Source organism: Denticeps clupeoides, chromosome 7, assembly GCF_900700375.1.
Source record: "Denticeps clupeoides chromosome 7, fDenClu1.1, whole genome shotgun sequence".
NCBI classification, from domain to species: domain Eukaryota; kingdom Metazoa; phylum Chordata; class Actinopteri; order Clupeiformes; family Denticipitidae; genus Denticeps; species Denticeps clupeoides.
Genome location: NC_041713.1, coordinates 11,230,840 through 11,249,023, shown reverse-complemented (window position 1 = coordinate 11,249,023; position 18,184 = coordinate 11,230,840). Strand labels below are relative to the sequence as shown.

General features: G+C 44.7%; 2 protein-coding genes across 15 annotated transcripts in view; both read left to right on the top strand.

Moving 5' to 3' along the window:
- The first annotated feature begins 824 nt into the window (after positions 1-824).
- On the top strand, positions 825-8,716 carry st6galnac2 (ST6 (alpha-N-acetyl-neuraminyl-2,3-beta-galactosyl-1,3)-N-acetylgalactosaminide alpha-2,6-sialyltransferase 2). 5 transcript variants are annotated; one of them, XM_028987879.1, is made up of 10 exons: positions 965-997; positions 3,052-3,127; positions 4,131-4,295; positions 6,471-6,642; positions 6,898-7,054; positions 7,198-7,336; positions 7,512-7,615; positions 7,811-7,894; positions 7,994-8,093; positions 8,307-8,716. In XM_028987879.1, the coding sequence occupies exons 3-10, from the start codon at positions 4,221-4,223 to the stop codon at positions 8,475-8,477; spliced, it is 1,002 nt and encodes a 333-aa protein (XP_028843712.1). In that variant the 5' UTR covers positions 965-997; positions 3,052-3,127; positions 4,131-4,220; the 3' UTR covers positions 8,478-8,716. The 5 variants fall into 5 exon arrangements, with proteins under 5 accessions (XP_028843711.1, XP_028843710.1, XP_028843713.1 ...); XM_028987878.1 differs by lacking the exon at positions 4,131-4,295 and having other exon boundaries at positions 825-997; positions 6,558-6,642; XM_028987877.1 differs by lacking the exon at positions 4,131-4,295 and having other exon boundaries at positions 825-997.
- Positions 8,717-11,016: 2,300 nt separating this feature from the next.
- The window catches only part of LOC114794629 (CASK interacting protein 2), a 49,697-nt gene continuing 42,529 nt past the window's right edge, over positions 11,017-18,184 (top strand). For all 10 annotated transcript variants that reach the window (XM_028987310.1, XM_028987309.1, XM_028987308.1 and 7 more), the window contains exons 1-2: positions 11,017-11,263; positions 13,352-13,763. In XM_028987310.1, the coding sequence (XP_028843143.1) occupies positions 13,667-13,763 (97 nt within the window). In that variant the 5' untranslated portion in view covers positions 11,017-11,263; positions 13,352-13,666. The remainder of the gene's footprint in view (positions 11,264-13,351; positions 13,764-18,184) is intronic.

Here is an 18,184-nt window from a genome sequence, read left to right as displayed (position 1 = left end):
ATCTGGAAAAATGGTTGTCTGGAGAAGAAAATGTGAGTGCTACCATCAGTCCTGTCTCATGCCAACAGTAAACCATCCTCGAGACCGTTCATGTGTGGGGCTGCTTCTCATCTAAGGTTGTGGCCTCACTCACAATTGTGAACACAGTAATGAATAAAGAATGGTACCAAAACATCCTCTGACAACCTCTTCTCCCAACCACCCAACAACAATGCCTTTTCCAGCATGATGGAGCACCGTGGCATAAGGCCAAAGTGATAACTAAGTGGCTCTTGGAACAAAACATCGAAATTTTGGGTCCCAAATTGTGGGAAACTCACACAAAACAAACAAAAACCCACAAATTCTGACAAACTCCAAGCGCTGATTTATGAAGGAATGGGTTACCATCAGGCAGGCTCTGGCCCAGAAGTTGATTGACCGCATGCCAGGGCCAACTGCAGAGGTCTTTTGGGGGTGCGAGGGCCAACTCTGCAAATATCGACTGTTTGAAATTGCTGAAATTGTCAAGAAAACCCTTTGAAACTTATAAAATGCACATATACTTCAATAAAGCACAGTAGCGAAAACCACTATTTGTGTAATTCTCGAAACTTTTGGCCACGACTTTAGATTAAAAAAAAAAAAAAAAAAGTAAAATAACAAAAGTTTTTTTTTTTTTTCCAACTCGTGGCGTTTTATGGTTCTTTGACTCCGCACCATAAAGCGTTCACCTGCCTGTTGGAACCTGAACCTGTTCCGCCCTCCGCTGCGGCAGAAGAAAGGAATCCACGCCGCAGAATCAGCGCGTTTCCAGCTCGTTTTTTTTTTTTTTTTTAATAACTCGTTTTCTTTTTTTCTTTTTTTTTGTACGTTCCTGGAGGTCACGGCGCAGCATGTGGCCCCGCAGTCGGTGGATGTGTCTGCTGGTCGCGGGAGCCGTGACCGTGACATTATTCACGCTCGTCTATGGACCGTACCGGCCACGGGACCCCCGCAACCAGCCCACGTTCAAAAGGTGACTTTTGCTAACTTTTATCAACCCGCCGGTACCTGGTGTTGAATCTACATTTTCTCTGTATCGTCCCAAGACATGAATGTTGTCGTGAATGTTGCAGCCCCGAAACAGCACGCACCCCGCCCTAGATGGAAAACGAGGACAGAAGTTAACCAGAGACGAACATAAGTGACCAAAAAAAAGCAAGCAAATAGACATGAAACGTAGATGCATTCATTACTGCAGGGGGTTCGAGGTTATGAGGCCATGGTGATTTCGAACTGGCGTGTATGTTTTTAATAGTGGAAGTAAAAGAATTCTCCAAACACGCTGTACAATAAGAGGATTCTGGCTAAACAGCTGTGGCCGTGGGAAGGACGCTTGTAAGCGATGTTAATAAGTTTGGTTGGAAGAACAAAGATTGGATCAGAGGGCGGCTCTGTTTCGTCCAGAGTGTCCAATCTATGGACATCTCCGAATTGGACTACTGTCCCTCACTTCTGGTTGGTCTGCCTCTAAATGCTGCTTGACCTCTCCAGGTTTGTTTTCGACCTTCCCAAATGTTTCCTCCCCTAGCTTCCTGTAGCTGCCCGCATCAGATCCGAATTGCTGATGCTGGCCTACAAAGATCTCACATTGCTCCTCGCTCTGCACCTCGATCTCTCCGATCCTCCAGCACTGCTCTGCTGGTACCACCTCTCAAGATTCTAGGAAACCGTTCATCTACACACTTATGTCTTGGCTCCGAGGTGGTGGAATGAACGGCTGAGTCGCTAAAGAACTTCAAATGAAAGCTAAAAATCTTTTTTAGGAAAAAGATTTATAGGAATCTTATATTAAAACGTGAGTTGTTTAACTAATAGTATTTGCAGATGAGTCATTACAACGACTTTTTAATGCATGGAGCCACGCTGGCTAGGTGCATCTGCCTACTGTTGTAAATGTATTGGGTGCATCAGAATAGGATCCTTCTGGTGTCTATTTTCACACACTGGTTTGGCCACTGAAGAGAATGCTTAGGATGTGGTTCCCACAGGTTCCCAAGACTGGTTCCCACACTGAACACAGTATTAATTCTCTGTTGAATACCGGGGAAAATAAATGTCATTACGTTGAATTCATTTATTGATACAGTGCCACAGTGTATTCATGCCGTAATGCATTCATAATGTGGTGGCCCCATAATCAAAAGGTTGCCGGTTCGAATCCCGATCCGCCAAGGTGCCACTGAGCAAAGCACCGTCCCCACACACTGCTCCCCGGGCGCCTGTCATAGCTGCCCACTGCCAACCAAGGGTGATGGTTAAAAGCAGAGGACACATTTTGTTGTGTCACCGTGTGCTGTGCTGTGTATGGCAATGACAGTCACTTCACTTTCACTAATGTATAGAGGGCCCATTTAGGAGTGAATTGATAAGGTGCATACAAGGATTGCAGATACAGTGCAGTGTGGTGCTACTCTAACCTAAAGTATGTGGCCACCTGTAGTGGTAAAAAGTACAATAACAGCCATTACTGGACTACTGGACTACATCCTGGACTTCTCCAACCCTACAACTGTAGGACTTATTATTATATCATCCCCAACCCTGCACTGACACCATTTGCAGGCTCACTCTACCCTGGAAGGGGGTCCCTCTCTTTATCACTCCTTCCCAAGGTTTCTTCCTTTCTTTTTTTGTGTGGAGTTTTTCCTTGTGTGCAGAAGGGTAAAATGTGGGGGGTGTCAACTGTAGGGCCTGTCAAAGCCCATTGAGACATACTGTATGTGATTTTGGGCTATATTAGAAATAAATGTTGTTGTTGTTGTACTGCAGATAGTAGGAAGGAAAAAATACACAAAAGCATAAAGGATAAAATACAAGTTGAATGAATATATAAATAGTTAACGTCACCGGTTACCAATTGCACCAGAGCCGCACAATCAGTTTTGAACCTCCTTTCAGAGTTTGTTCTCCCTTCTCTATAGAAATGCCTCCATTTTTGCTCTCATGTTTGTGTCTTTCGACATTCTTGCGTTATCTGAAACGTCCTTTTGTAGACATTGTAGGTCTTTTATATTCATTGTTTTACAGCCCGTTTGATGGCTCTGAGAGAAGTTTGCCTCTGATTCATTTCATGACTGCACCCAGAGTTTCTGCCAAAGATAAGGTGAGTTTGTTTGCAAACAGGCTGAGAACCAGAACAGATCTGAACGCTGGTTAGCTTACCAGGGCTCATCTTCTGTTTTATGCTTCTTTGACCTCGCTCCTTTTTTTTTTTTTTTTTTTTAAATCAATTCATTTTTTTAATCTCTTAATTTGCAAAGAGCTGAAACAAATGGTGTGTTTCAGTTGCAATTTACCGGCGTCCTCCGGAGGCAGTATTCACAATATAACCTGTCCAACCACACATACTATACTGCTCAAAAAATAAAGGGAACACCTAAACACAATACAACTCTGTCACACTTCTGTGAAATCAAACTGATTGTCAACCAATTTTGCATGCTGCTGTGCAAATGGAATAGACAACATGTGATAATTATAGGCAATTAGCAAGACATCCCCCATAAAGGCGTGGTTCTGAAGGTGGTGATCACAGACCACTCAGTTCCTGTGCTTTCTGGCTGATGTTTTGGTCACTTTTGAATGCTGGTGGTGTTTTCACTCCAGTGGTAGCATGAGACGGCGTCTACAACCCACAGTGGCTCAGGTAGTGCAGCTCATCCAGGATGTCACATCAATGCGAGCTGTGGCAAGAAGGTTTGCTGTATCTGTCAGTGTAGTGTCCAGAGCATGGAGGCCCTACCAGGAGACATTCCAGTACATCAGGAGACATGGAGGAGGCTGTAGGAGGGCAACCACCCAGCAGCAGGACCTCCGCCTTTGCACTAAGTGTTCTCACAACTCATTTGCATGAGTGTAATGAAGTGTGAATGTCCAAGGGTATAACTGAACTGTGAAAGGCAGAAACTTTTACCCACTTGCTCATTGAGTATTAAACAAGGCTTTCTATTTTAATTGTTTACTTGTCCAGTGTCTTACAGTTTAGACATTTTTACAACTGTGGCCAACTTGGTCGAAATAATCTGATGTCATTACTTAAAAAAGAATCCATGTTAAATGTTTGAAGTGCGATTTGTATGATTTTTTTTTTTTTTTGTCTTTTGCAGAACTTGCAGAACTGCTGTACTGCATTTTGCGAATTGGCATCAATGTGAATAAAATATCAATAGAAGTTGTAGTGGAGGACCACTGAGAATATGCCACTGGTATCTATGTTACCGCTCTTATTTGCTGGAGTGTCGGCAAGAACCCCACTCAGGCCGGGATTTAAAGTTCAGTGGTTTTATTGTGCTCACAGATCCCACATCACACAACTCTGTTTGATCTTACATGGGTGTGGGCGTGTGTATGCAGACTAACACTGTGTGTGTGTGTGTGGTCTTTTTGCATTTACACACACATAAACAACTTAAAAACTCTCTGTAACACAGAGCAACAGAACAGACGTCTTCTCTGTGTGTACTTGGCGAAGGCCTGGCAGATAAAGGTGCATGAAACGTGACCAGAAAAAGGTGTCTCCTGCGGTGTTGGCTCAGAAAATCTTCCTTGTGCCTGGGATCCATCAGCCACACTGACAACAGATAGATCTTCATATCGTCAAAGTCATCTGCCTTCACAGATCCAGTCTCTCCAGTCTCATTGAGCTTTAGAAGCCACTGTCACTGTATGGGCAGTCCATTAAGGTGTCTATACATCATCTGAAGCAACTCCATGGAATGTGTGCAAGTTGCTGTGAAAGCCAAATGCCTCAAATGTAAATGTAAGAGTTTACACATCTTGCCTGATTGTTTGCAGGGGCAAATCCTCCGGAACACCCCGGAGTCTGAGGGTCTCTACAGCACTCGGCAGTAACATGGTCTGCTCGGACCCATCATTTAACACAGCATAAGTGTCAAGAGTTCACTCACCATGATGCAGGAGGACCCTCACGACATTCAACAGGACACGTTGTCCTCTATATTATCTTTCTGGCATCTTTTCAGGAACCGTGGCAGGTCTGTTGTTGATATCATGGAGAACTTGTAGATGTTGCCTCTGGCAGACACCACATAGCTTCTTGAGCTTGCACTGGGCTGCCTGATAGGAATGTGGGCAGCGCCAGCATCTCTTATTGCACTGTGGTGACATGGCTGTGGCATCTGCTGAGGTGATGTGCCATATTATCACAGAAGGCACAGTAGTACCCCTGCTCTGCGCTTTGGCTGGGATCGGCCTCTTCCCTTTCCAAGGTATCTTTAGAGTAGTGAAGGAAAACTCAAGCGTGATCGAGAAAAATGATGATGTACACCAAGAAAATGTCAGATTTATAAAATCTGAACGCAATTTACGCTTTATGAATCACACTCTTCTGGATTGTTTGCATGTGGATTTGCTGCAAATTCCGGCCTCTACACATTTGCATGGTATATGCAAATCACCTCATGAATATTTATGCCTTCGATGTAAACTTGGCAACCATCATGGCAACCAAGGGGAAAAGTAAGATTTATTTTTTTCTGAAACTGAAATAGATCTGTTTGTGAAGCGGAAAGTCGACAAACAAATAGAAAGGCAATGAGTTGCGACAGGTATCGAATGCTGTAAATGAAGTGAGTGCTGCCATCAGGATGGTGCCTGAAATAAAAAAAAAAAAAGTGGTCAGATTTAAAAGTGATGGTAAAAAAGAATTGCAGTGCATTGAAAGTGCGTGTCTGCTACTGGAGGCCTTGGAGTGTGCATTGGTTGGTCCTTCTAACTTTGGACCCAGTTCAGAACATACCTCCAAAAGCACACATCTAAGTAATCAGAATCGTGTTTATTGGCCAAGTATGTGCAAGCACATACAAGGAATTTTATTCCAGTTGATGGTGTCTCTCAAGTACAAATCTAATCTAAATCTTCTTGTGAGCCAGGCATCATCATGCCAAAAAATGGTCCCTGAGCACCAATTCTCTTCTAATTCTGCCATTGGCATAATCTTCTAACCATGCCAGCACATTCATTATGTTACGTTACGCGCAAGTGTGATCGGAGTGTTTGAGTTTTTAGCAAAAAGACTGATTGTTACACACTGTGTCCAAACGTAATAATCACGGCCTTAACTTATCCATTTAAATTTGATAGAGAGGGGGTGTTCGCCCGGCACACTAAACAGGCTAGGACCGCTCGATTGAAGTGTTTGTCACTGACCATTGTCCTTATTCGATTGTATTTGTCTGAAACACAGTCTGGGAACCAATGATTAAACACAGACAAAAACAACTGAACATGTTTAAAACTAGTTTGAATGTTTTTATGTCACAGTAGATGTTTTTTTTTTTTTTTTTAATTCTAAATGCTGCCTTGTAAAATGTAACATGGACTGATGACTGACTTTGTTATAAAAATTATTTTGTGCCAAACCCTGGTAAATCTACACAATATATCTTCATGTGTTCCTCTACTAAACACAACCTGTTTTCTCTTAGACAGGTGACCTTTGTTCTGTGAGGCAGCGAGTGGAGCGGGACGGTTACCTGAAACAGTACTTTAACTTTTCTGTGCCCGTGCTGCAGTGGGCTGGCAGCTTCAACCAATCAGAGTGGCAGAGGCTCCACAACTTCATCCCACCCTATGGCTGGGGAGGCCTGCCATATCGTGGTGAGCTCTGGGACACTGTGTGGTAACACGACGGCCAACAAAAACTTTATCTCCCTAAAAAGAAAAAGAATTATTTTAGACATGTATGTTCCCTATGAAAGATGTAGGTACTTTTACCAAGATTCTTTTTTCTTTTTGTAATGCCAGTTTTCAAACCTTGTATTATTCTGATGTGAATGCAGTGTACATGCTGTGTTCATACCTGACCTGAGATCTAGTATTGGCACACCACCTTTTCCCTCTGTCATGTCTTAGTTGTGATGAACACACTGAGGCTCCTTGCTGGAACCTCCAGTGGACGACTATTTGAGTCTTCAGGCCAGTGCGTGAGCTGTGCTGTTGTGGGTAACGGTGGGATCCTGAGAGGGTCAAAGCAGGGCAAAGCCATCGACAGTCACCAGTTTGTGTTCAGGTGTGTCCAGTTTGTGTGTGTGTGTGTGTGTGTTTTTTTTTTTTTTTTTTTAAATAGTCACATGGGGTCCTTGGACTACATTACATCACATTACATTCATTTGTAAACTTGCACAACCTGTTTCCAATTAATGTTTGTTCCAGAGTGAATGGTGCCGTGACAAAGGGCTTTGAGGAGGACGTGGGCAATAAAACATCCTTCTACGGCTTCACCACCAACACCATGAAGAACTCCCTCCAAGCATACCACGTGGACGGTTTCACTGCTGTGCCACAGAACCCGGTACAGAGCAAAAATGGTGTGGTCTTGTGCAGGAATGTACAAACTTATTTGCAAAGGGCTGGTTTGTGTCCAAGTCTTTAGCATACACACCCGCGTTTTACTGATATGCACGCTGAGCCTCATCTAAAATTACATTTTGTTCATTTTTTCCCCCCATGCTATATCAATCTCTCAGTCCATCAAGTACATCTTTATTCCCTCTCACCTACGGGATTATGAAATGCTTGCTGCGGCAATCCAGGGTACCGCTGTATCCACAGGGGCAGACAAGGGAGACTGGTGAGGAGATTTGCCTGGGTTCATGAATGTTTTTCTGGAAACCATGGATTTCCTCGGCCGTTGCAGTTCCTGGTTTGGCCGCCGAAGGGCGGTGTTGCATAACAAAGACAGGCTGCTTAGTGACTTTGATGCATGCTGTAGAATTATGGATTTCAGAACTATAGTAATGTACATCCTTTCTTTTTTTTTTTGTAGGCCCTCAAAATATTTTGGAAATAAACGCACAGTCAAAAAGATGAAGATGCTTCATCCAGACTTCATTACTTATGTTACAATGAGGTCAGACAGCTTTTCATACTTGGCTTACCTGTTTATTATTATTTTGTTTTGGGGGGGTCAAGGAGAGTCCCCAGATTCCGTGCTCTGATGTATTTGCAGATTTCTGAGGTCTTCAATACTGGACACAAGCTTTAGAGACCTCTACATGCCTAGCACAGGTGCCCTCATGCTGCTGACTGCCCTTCATACCTGTGATAAGGTCAGGACTCAAATACTCGCACACCTGAAACAATAGCCTGATGTTGTCTGGTTTGCATCATACAGGCTGTCCATGGGAGGTATCGGAATCCATACAACCGATCAATCGATCTATTGACTTTCATAGTTGAAACATATTGTATGTGATTATGTTATATATAAGAAATACATTTTGCTGCTGTTGTTGCCTTAAATGTCTCATCCCATCCTGTAGGTGTCTGCATTTGGGTTCATCACACGTAACTACAACGTGTTTTCAGATCACTACTTTGATTCTGAGATGAAACCTCTTTTCTTCTTTGCCAACCATGATATGGTGATGGAGAGCAGGCTGTGGGAACTACTTCACTTTCACGAGGTCCTGTGGCTCTACCAGAGGATGTGATTCTGTGCCAACTCTCGAATTCCTCCTCTGATTACGTCGATCCAGTGGACATCACAGACAGAGCAGCATTTTTGGACTTCTCTAACCTTATTTTTGAAAAATGTGTCTTGGGTTAATGAATGCAGGGGACAAGGGCAGGGGATGTTCTGAATGATAAACAACCGTTTATTGTTGACTTGTGTTTCCCACTTTATGAATGTGCTATGAGAATGACGCAATAAACTATAAAATCATTTGAATGCCCTGATTTTGATCTCATGTATAGGCAATATAGCCCAGGTTCATGGTAGATTCATTTGTGTCTATTTGGCAACAGTGACAACAGAATAAAAACGAACAATTCAGAGTACATTTTCACTTTTTAAATTATTTATCGATGAAGAGTTTATCGATAGCAACATTAAACACAGAATGAAAGAAATACATGACAAGTGTCACTGGTACATATGTTGGGGGGTACTTTGTGCAGGAGGTTAAGTGTCCTTTGATCACTGGAAGTTTTTTTTTATCTCATTCTGTACAGGTGCAGGAAGCTGCCAAATTCGCTTTATTGCTTCAATTTTTGCTTTCATACAGGAACACCATTCACTGTCATCCAAAGATTGATTATCCCTGTTGCATTGTCTTTACATACAAAAATGCCCTAAGACTTACCTAATTTTCTCTCAAAGTTAATGGACGGAGAAGTTTTCTGGTTCAGAAAAAGACGTGTGTGTGTGTGAGAGAGAGAGAGCATGTAGGCATTTAGTTCTTTTCTGAAAAAGATGGCCATAACATTTCTTTTAGATAATTTTTATATTTCATTTTAATCCTCAAACTCTAACAAACATGTCTTTGTTTCCTAGCAGTCCAGGGGAAATCCCATTCCTAGAACCACTTCTGAATCTGAAGATGTGAGATCAGATGTCAGGTGCATCTGGTCATTTGTCCATTCAATAAAAAAAAAATGCTCAGTGGCATTGTAATTATTACTCTGGAGCTCATGGTAATAAATACTGGAGGCCGCAAAACTCCATGTGGAAAAGATGGTTTCCACCAGGACTCTGATGTAAGCCAAGTTAGATCCCAGAGACTTCTTGTGTACTTTTCTTGGCCTGGTGATGAACAACATTAGACAGCTGAAAATGAATAATGTCATCATCAGTGGGTCCCAGAACCAAAGAGAACTGGTCACTGGTTGTGTCACGTCATGAGGATTTTAGGATTCAAAAAGTTGTAGAATAGTTCTTCAAGGGGTGGTAGTAGCCTAGTGGGTAACACACTCGCCTATGAATCAGAAGACCCAGGTTCAAATCCCGCTTACTACCATTGTGTCCCTGAGCAAGACACTTAACCCTAAGTTGCTCCAGGGGGACTGTCCCTGTAAATACTGATTGTAAGTCGCTCTGGATAAGGGCGTCTGATAAATGCCGTAAATGTAAATGTAAATGTTCTCATGGAGTATTGGTGTAATCCAGTGGTTCCTTCGAGCTCTTCTCCAACCTGCAGACCTGCAGATCCAGGATTCTGTTACATGCGAAGCAGACGCTGTCACAAACTGGTCTTTTTTTTTTTTTTTTCCTCCCGTCTCCCTCTTTCTCCTCCTCCTCTTGCTCATCCTGGGATGAGTGGTAATTCCCTAACCACAGTTTACAAAAGTGTTTAACCTCTCACCCTGAGGGGATTCAGGCATGCAGCCTTTAATGTAGAGGGGTCCATACCTGGTCGTTATGTGTTTCAGTGTATTATTTTACCCTCCTTTGATAGTATACTGGGAAAGGAGTCTCCACCTAATTTTCTCTATCCTAAAATCCTTCCTCAAGGAAAGAGGCCAAAAATGCATTCCTGAAAAAAATAGGCAATACCTAGACTAGAGATGCACCTAAATCTGTACATTTCAGAAAGAAAGAGGCAGACATTTGTCCAATTGTGAGTTATCACTGTCCCTGTACCCTAAATCACTTACTCACTCACTCACGTTACATGAGCACTTAGGGTTACGGCACCGTAGCACCGCAGGGCGTACACACACACCATCCACTCACACCTCAGGAGAGTCTATCAGAGTCGCCAATAGTGTGCATGCCTTCGGACAGCAGGGTCGAACCAGAGGACCCAGAGCAAACCCAAGCCATCACGGGGACAGCGTGCAAATTCACGCAAGCTAGGGATTTGAGACCACAAACGTTTTGCAATTAGTATTAAAATTAGTATAAAAAATCAGTAGTGTCCACTGTCAAAAACGCAAACCCGCTGTGGATATTAAGAATAACTACACAACGTTAAGGAACACTCCAGCTGTGATAAAAATAAGAATAATATTTTTAATGTTACCACAGTTTGAGAACCAAGGCCCATCTACCAGCAATCGTTGAATATTTTTTATTTTAATTTTCTGGAAAACCCTCAAGATTCCGAGACTCAATGATCATTTTTTTTGTGTTACTTGCAGTCACAACAAGAAAAGAAAACGTGTACTTTTTATGAGCGACTTTAAATGAGGAGTCCCTCCGGCGTGCGCTCATGTTTCACCGGGCTTCTCCCGGTCCACGCTGCCTGCGGAGGTCAGGGTGGGAGGGCGGCCGGATCTCCTCTCCTCTTTCCAGGGGTGGGGGGGAGAGTTTGGCCGAGCGGCGACGCAGCTCGCAGCCGGCCGGAGAACTGCGAGGAGACGCCACGGAACGTGTCCGTGTGGGACCGCGCGGAATCTCCCGACTTTTCGCCGATCTGTGCGCGGAGCTCCGGAGCCGCTGACGCTACAGCCGGGGACGCGGCTTACGCGATAAAAAGAAAAGAAAAAGTTCCAGGTGAGACTTTTCCTGCGCCATTTACGCGTGTATAAGGTCTCTGTAACGCGCGGTGCGTTCGCATCGATGCTAATTTTGCCCGATTTGGCTCATTTCGAGAACCGAGTGACTTGTGGGCATGTTCAGCAGGGTTTGGGAGCGGGAAGCGGGCTGACGAGTTCCGTGAGCTCCAGTAGGCTCTTATTATCATTATTATTATTAATAATAATAATAATATTAACGACAACAGCAGCGTTAATAATATAATTCCGTGTCCAAGTTCTGTAGTTTAGCTTGATTGGAGTGGGTAATACTTTTCCAAACGACCTTGGCCAGATTGTAAAAACAACCCGCGCAAGTTGCCCATGTAGATACCGAGTACTGAAAACGTCGCGTCATTAGAAATAAAGCTGAAGATAATGGTAATAACAACAGTGGTCGAATAGTGGTCAAGTGTGTTCCGCCCCGACCACACCGAACACGCCACCTCGGACGCCGCTACCTCGGGCGGAGGAACAGCCGCGGAGCAGCAGAGTTTCGGTGCGTGTTGCCTCTCGAGCCGCCGTGTCCCGTGTCCCGTGTCCCGTGTCGGTTCATGCTCGTCTCCCCCCTCTTGTGTGTCTACCGACTTCGTCGTCGTGCCCCTCGTCCCGGTTAAATGGCCGAGGGTATCGGGGTCGGGGTCACGCGTTTGACCTTTCGTTCGAAAACTGCAATAACGTCTAAACAAACGTAAATGCCCCGATATAAAAAAAACAAATGAAGCTTCTGAGTGCTTTGGCGCAGCGTATAAGTCAGTAATTGGAGTGTTTTATGTGGTACTTTTAAAGCCACTTGCCCATATTGTGGCCTACATAAAAAAACGACTTCAAATAAATCTTAACTCTTAAACCAGTTTCAAGGAAGAAATTGAGTCTTGCAATAAAGCTGTTAGCTTTAATCCAGTTAACTATTGCAGAAGGTTGTCGCACTTTTGACACTTTATGCACGTTGCCCCAAATCCCGAGCAAACAAGCCCTCGCTGCGGCCTTTGGCCAGATGAATGTTGATTCCTCTTGAAGTCGGATGTTGCGCGCCGCGGCTCTAATGGTGGTTCGCGGGGACACACGCTCCACCAGCGAGCAGCGGCGAGTATAAAAGCCCGGCCACCGGCCCCGAGGCGGAGGGAAGGAGGACACACTTACTGTTATTGGGGATGACAGCTCTGCCTACGCCCTGTGTACTTTTTTTTTTTTTTTTTTTTTTGTCGGGTGTGTGGCGGAGAGCACTTTACTCAGTTATGTAATACAACTCCGATAAGAAAAGAGAGTGTATGTGTGTGTGTGTGTGTGTGGCGCTGCCCTTCACGTTGGAATGTCGTAACCCCGTTCGTCAGGGAATAGTTTTAAAGCATTTCATGTTAATGTCAAAAACACATCTTTTATGATTTATCATCATTATGATGTGATGCCTAAAAAATTAAAAAAAAGAGGTGGGGACTGTAAAATGTAAAAAGGTCCTTGCTGTCTTCTTATCGGCATGCGGTTTGTTTGTTATACAGTGATGGGACGGTAATGTGTCCCGTCGAAGCCCTGTGGAGAGCTGGTGATAAGTATGCCTACACCACAGTATTGTGCTTGAAACCCGACCTGCTCCGGAGCGCCAGGTGTGTCTCAGGGTTGTTCTGAACCCGGTGGTGTTTTTCCTTTTTTTTTTTTTTTTTTTTACCTCCCTTCTTCTAGCTCCTCCTCCATTGTGGCATTTCTTGGGAAGCAATGGCAGGTTTGGCTGCGGGTCACCCGCCTGAGTGTTTTATTTCTGTAAGGAGTGGGTGGCGGGTGCTGGGTGCCAGCAAAAAAAAACAAAAAAAAAAAACCCCTAAACAAATGGGGTTCAAATTTCCCCCTCTTGTTGAGGAGAATTCCTGATTAAAGAATTTCCGTTTTTGGGAGGGCTGTAAATGTGCATGTGCTCATTCTTAACCTCATTGTGTTTTGCTGATGAGGGGGAAAGGGCCTTACGTAATAGGCCGCTTTGTGTGACGGCGTGTGCCTCAGATGAATGCTGTAAAAGACCCTTTACCTCAAAAGAAGTCTTGAATTGTATTTGTTGTCGTTTCTTATTTTCTAGTGCGTCTGGATCCTCTGCTTCGGTCCTGTTCGTGCTGGAGCTCAAGCATCAAATCAGGACCACATGCCTGAGAGGAAGCGGCTGGAAAGGACAAGAAAAAAAAAAAACCACTTGTCCATCCTTGACAAATGTTGCCGGAGGGAGACGCGAAGTTCTGCTGATGCGGCAGTGTGACAATTGAAGTGCCGTAAAGACGGACGCGGAGCGAAGCTGAGCATTCTGGGAAAGGTTGATGTCTCATCTGAGCCTTATGGAGGCGTGAGCGGGCCGAGGCTCTCGACGGACACCTGTGGGCCCACCTGCCGGACGCTCTGCATGATGGGCAAGGAGCAGGAGCTCCTCCAGGCCGTGAAGAACGGCGACCTGCCGTCCACGCAGAAGATCCTGGCGAAGTTGAAAAGCAGCCGCAACAGTGAGTCCGTCCCCGCCGTAGCCTGGATCGATCACGTGATTGAATAAAGGATTGCGAGCAGACGGTCTGTAACATGGCGTTTGTTGGTTTGGCTGCTTACTGCATATTGGCCTGGCATGTCGCAGCTAAAGATGGCGACTTGTCGCGGGGGATTACGCTCCTCCGAGTCAGGGGTGGCAGTGCCGGCGGCGGGCTACGATGTGCCAGCTCGGATGCGAGACTTGCGACTGACCCAGAGTGACTCGCCGGCCCGTTTCTTTGGTTGAAAAAAGGGGCCGTCGGATTTGTGGTTTTTGTCTTCATCCGCTGTATAGCGCCGACTGGTCCTAAGCTGTCAATAATAATAATGTAGTTACTGTGTTATTACGATGTAACAATTTAAGACATTTGTTCGGGTTAGGTGAGTATCCAGGAGTCGTTCCTGATTGTGCAGCGAGGCTCCCGGGAAGCTGCATTAAGAGGGTTTGTTCTAGCGCTGCACACGACATCCTGCTGATGAGGGTGGGTGGTTAGTAGCCTAGCGGGGAACACACTCGCCTATGAACCAGAAGACCCGGGTTCGAATCCCACTTACTACCATTGTGTCCCTGAGCAAGACACTTAACCCTAAGTTGCTCCAGGGGGGACTGTCCCTGTAAATACTGATTGTAAGTCGCTCTGGATAAGGGCGTCTGGTAAATGCTGTAAATGTAAATGAGGAACGCGGCCCTTCCTCGTGGCAGAATTTGTTTCGCATCTTTCGAGCGTACGAGCGTTGTGAGCGGGAGTCTGGGAGTCTGTAAGTGTCTCTGCGACCAAGGTGTCGGGTCAGAGTCTTGAGTTTACTCAAGTCTCTTGAGCCGCGGAGTGTGTTTACTGTCGAGGCCTCACTTCGACTGAGTGCTCTGGTCTCGGCGGTGTGTGTGCATGTGTGTGTATGAGGAATTCTGTTAGAAGTTCCTTCCTCCTTCCCAAGTGGAAGCAGGTGTTTTCCCGCTTTTTTTCATGGCTGCTTCTCTGTAATTGTGAATAAAACAAGGCGTGCGCAGTAAACACTCCCTATATCTGTAATCAGGTTTGGCAGCCACATAGTCCTCATTTTTCCAGCCCTGCAAACTGCCGGTGCGTCATCAGTAGGTGAAGAGTAATCCCATTAACTTACTTAACCAGTGAATCTTCACGCCAACTGATGGTAACGCATCCGTCAGCAATGCTTGTCCACCTTTTAGACATAGAAGAACCAGAGTTAGGAGTTTATTAGCCAAGAGCTGACCGTAGCAAGCAACTAGATGTGTAAACCTTCACTGGCCTCTTCGATTCGATTACAATTATCATATAGATTATCGATGCATCACAATGCATCCCATCAATTTTTCTACATGCTGTTTTTTTCAAATGAGCAGGACACTTAACCCTGAGTGTCTCCAGGGGGGGACTGTCCATGTAACTGCTGTAAGTTGTTCTGGATGAGGTCTGATAAATGCTGTAAATGTACGTTAAGGTCTAATTCAGACGGCCGTCTGAACCAGGCGTCTTTCTGGCGTTTGTGGCGTCAGGTGAGCTCAGGTTGAACACTGACCGCTCGGTGGACCAAATCAAAGCGTCCACCCAGGTGTTCTGCACCAGCATTTGGTCGGCTGTGTGTTCAGATGATGAATGCGGCATGTAATGTTTAAAGCTTTAAACCACGACGAGCGTTGAACAGCATCAAGCGAACTCCAGTGAAATGCCAATGGAACGTAGCAACAAAGCGCTTCAAAAACGCAAATTGCCGTTCATAGGGCATTCGTTTCAACTTCCGTATGGACGAGGCCTACTCACAGAGCAACGTCGTTGTAATATAATCGGTTATGTTCAGAGCTGCCATGATGCAGAATCGTCCACGGCTGCATCACAAATGATAGCTATGAAAAACAAATGTTATGGTCTCCAAACTTGTCCTTTTCGTGTGTGCTGGTCCATGTCAAGTTCAATATTCCTTCTGTCATTCTTGACATTTAACTCTCCGGCTCTAATGAACTTTTGAATGCTCGTTTCCAGTAGTCCAGCCTCCTCACTGGTTTTCATCTCTTCTGTTTGGAGATGAAAAAGGGCTGATGTTGGACTCTGCTCTGAAAAGCGATGTTATTGTTGTGACTCTCATAAAGCGAGTCAGTGAGCCGTTGTGTTTTTCCTCTGTGATGTGGTCTTGTGGGAGTCTGCACTGGGAATAGTGGGAATCAGCCTTTCACAAAATTCCCAGTGTGCCTAGTGAGGGAAAGCAACACACTGATCTCCCTTTCTTGTCTAGAAAATGACACTAGACCTTTTACCAGGAACCAAGCAGAACTTGTTGACCATAAAGCTTGGTTCCCCTTTAATATAGGACACTAATATTCCATGATTTTGCTCCATCAGAATGAAGACATCCATATAATATCCTCTTATTCATAAACAGTTTCAATTATTCATTTAATTAGACATCCATATTATATCCTCTTATTCATAAACAGTTTCAAATACACACTCGCCTGTGAACCAGAAGACCCGGGTTCAAATCCCACTTACTACCATTGTGTCCCTGAGCAAGACACTTAACCCTAAGTTGCTCCAGGGGGGGACTGTCCCTGTAACTACTGACTGTAAGTCGCTCTGGACAAGGGCGTCTGATAAATGCTGTAAATGTAAAAAAATGTAAATTTAAATCACTGAATGTTGACTTTCCAATTAATCACATCACTCAGAATAAACTCCTCCCACTATTTTAGTGTCCATAATTTTTTTGGTCATCATTGGCTTTTAAAATGAAGCCTTTAAATTTCTTCCCTACAACCTTTGTTCACACCTGGTGCTGAAGTTCTGCCCGTGGGAGACGCGAGTCACTCTCCTGACCACGACGGTGAGCTAGCATTACACCGCTCCGTGTATCTTGGCAAAAAGACTTCTGCAATGAATGATCCCTATATAACTCTCATTTTAACCTTTTAAGCCTGATGGCAGTTGAGGGGTGAAGTGCTGTAAATACAAACACTCGTCTTTATGTGTTGTAAGGGCACAGATGTCACCAGAGATAGGCTTTGTCATGTCCCCCTTTTTTCCCCCAGCTTTTGTCTTGGTCTCCGCATTGTTGGCATTGAGGAACACGCAGAGTAATTGCTCCGTAATGTCGGCTTTGTTGTCTCGGGGTCGTAAACCCTCCCGTGTCGGCATCGAAGGCAGGAACCACTCTTTGCGGTCTGGAGCCGCTGCCAGACTGGCGAAGGCGCAACCAGCTGACAGGCAGCTCCCTCTCCTGGGATCGGGCTGGCATTCCCTCGGGGGGTCTCCGCGGTGTCTGGATTATGATGTTCCACGAACCTCAACAGTCGCTTTAAATTTATCACCTCATGTCCCACACACGCGTGGCAGCCAGTGTATTGTCAGGGGATTTTGAAATACAGCCCCCTCTTTTATCACACGGTCACACACATGCCGCTTGTGCGTCTATTCTGTCTTCTGGAATACCCTTAAGCCCCACCCCGACCCCCCCCCGAGATGGTGCTCATTTGAACTCATCTGCACCAACACCTTCTTTTCAGAATGTAGGCAAACCACCACAATTCCTGCTTTCATTTACGAGCGACTTACAGTCAGTAGTTACAGGGACAGTCCCCTCTGGAGGCACTCAGGGTCTTGTTCAGGGACACAATGGTAGTAGGTGGGGTTTCCACCTGTGACTTCATGGTCTTCAGGTTTATAGGCGAGTGTCTTATCCACTAGGCTACTACTTTCCAGTATTTTGGTGATTCTGTGTTTTTTTTTTTTGTGTGTCCAGATGCTCACATTTTTGCAGAGGTAGTGGAAGAAGAAGGTCGTACAAAGCCTGGCTCTTAGAATGGACAAAATGAATGGATACTTGCATTTTAATTTAAGGCCAGGCAGTATGATAGCACAATAACTTTGGACATTTCATGATGAAATTTTAATTTATGAGTAATTTCATTCATTTCTGTGTGTAGTTATCCAATGTCATATTTTAAAACCAGCTGATTCCTCAGTAGGTTGTCAGCATTGGCAGACAGTGACGTTGTGTCAGCTGCTGCAGTCGACTGTGCCGGTGGTTTTGAGACAGAATAAAAGTCTGCTGATGCACCCGTTCAGCCTCTTTGACCTCTTTCCCTTCTTTTCTCGCTGTCCTTCTTCTCTTTAGTGGCAACAGATGGGATGTAGAAAGAAGCGAGGTTCAGGCTGCTCAAATCCGCAGTGTAATCCTGTACAGCCTACCCAGATCCCTGTTTTTTTTAATAAAGAAATAAATAGTCCCTTCCCCCCATGATGTAATATTTTGCTAGTAAAGGAAGAAAGTGATCATTTCAGGATATTTTACCAACAATAAACTTGTGCAGGCGTATCACATTTAATTAAGGGTTCTCTGACTCAAACCCCTGATGAGATCCTGCTTTCATTCGCCCAGCATGTTTTCA

Coding starts and splice junctions, on each gene's coding strand:
- st6galnac2 (XM_028987876.1), top strand. CDS start 5,150: ATGGCTGTGGCATCTGCTGAGGTGATGTGCCATATTATCACAGAAGGC. Junction 7,337..7,511: donor CTGCTGTGCCACAGAACCCG/GTACAGAGCAAA, acceptor TCAATCTCTCAG/TCCATCAAGTACATCTTTAT. Junction 7,616..7,810: donor GGGGCAGACAAGGGAGACTG/GTGAGGAGATTT, acceptor TTTTTTTTGTAG/GCCCTCAAAATATTTTGGAA.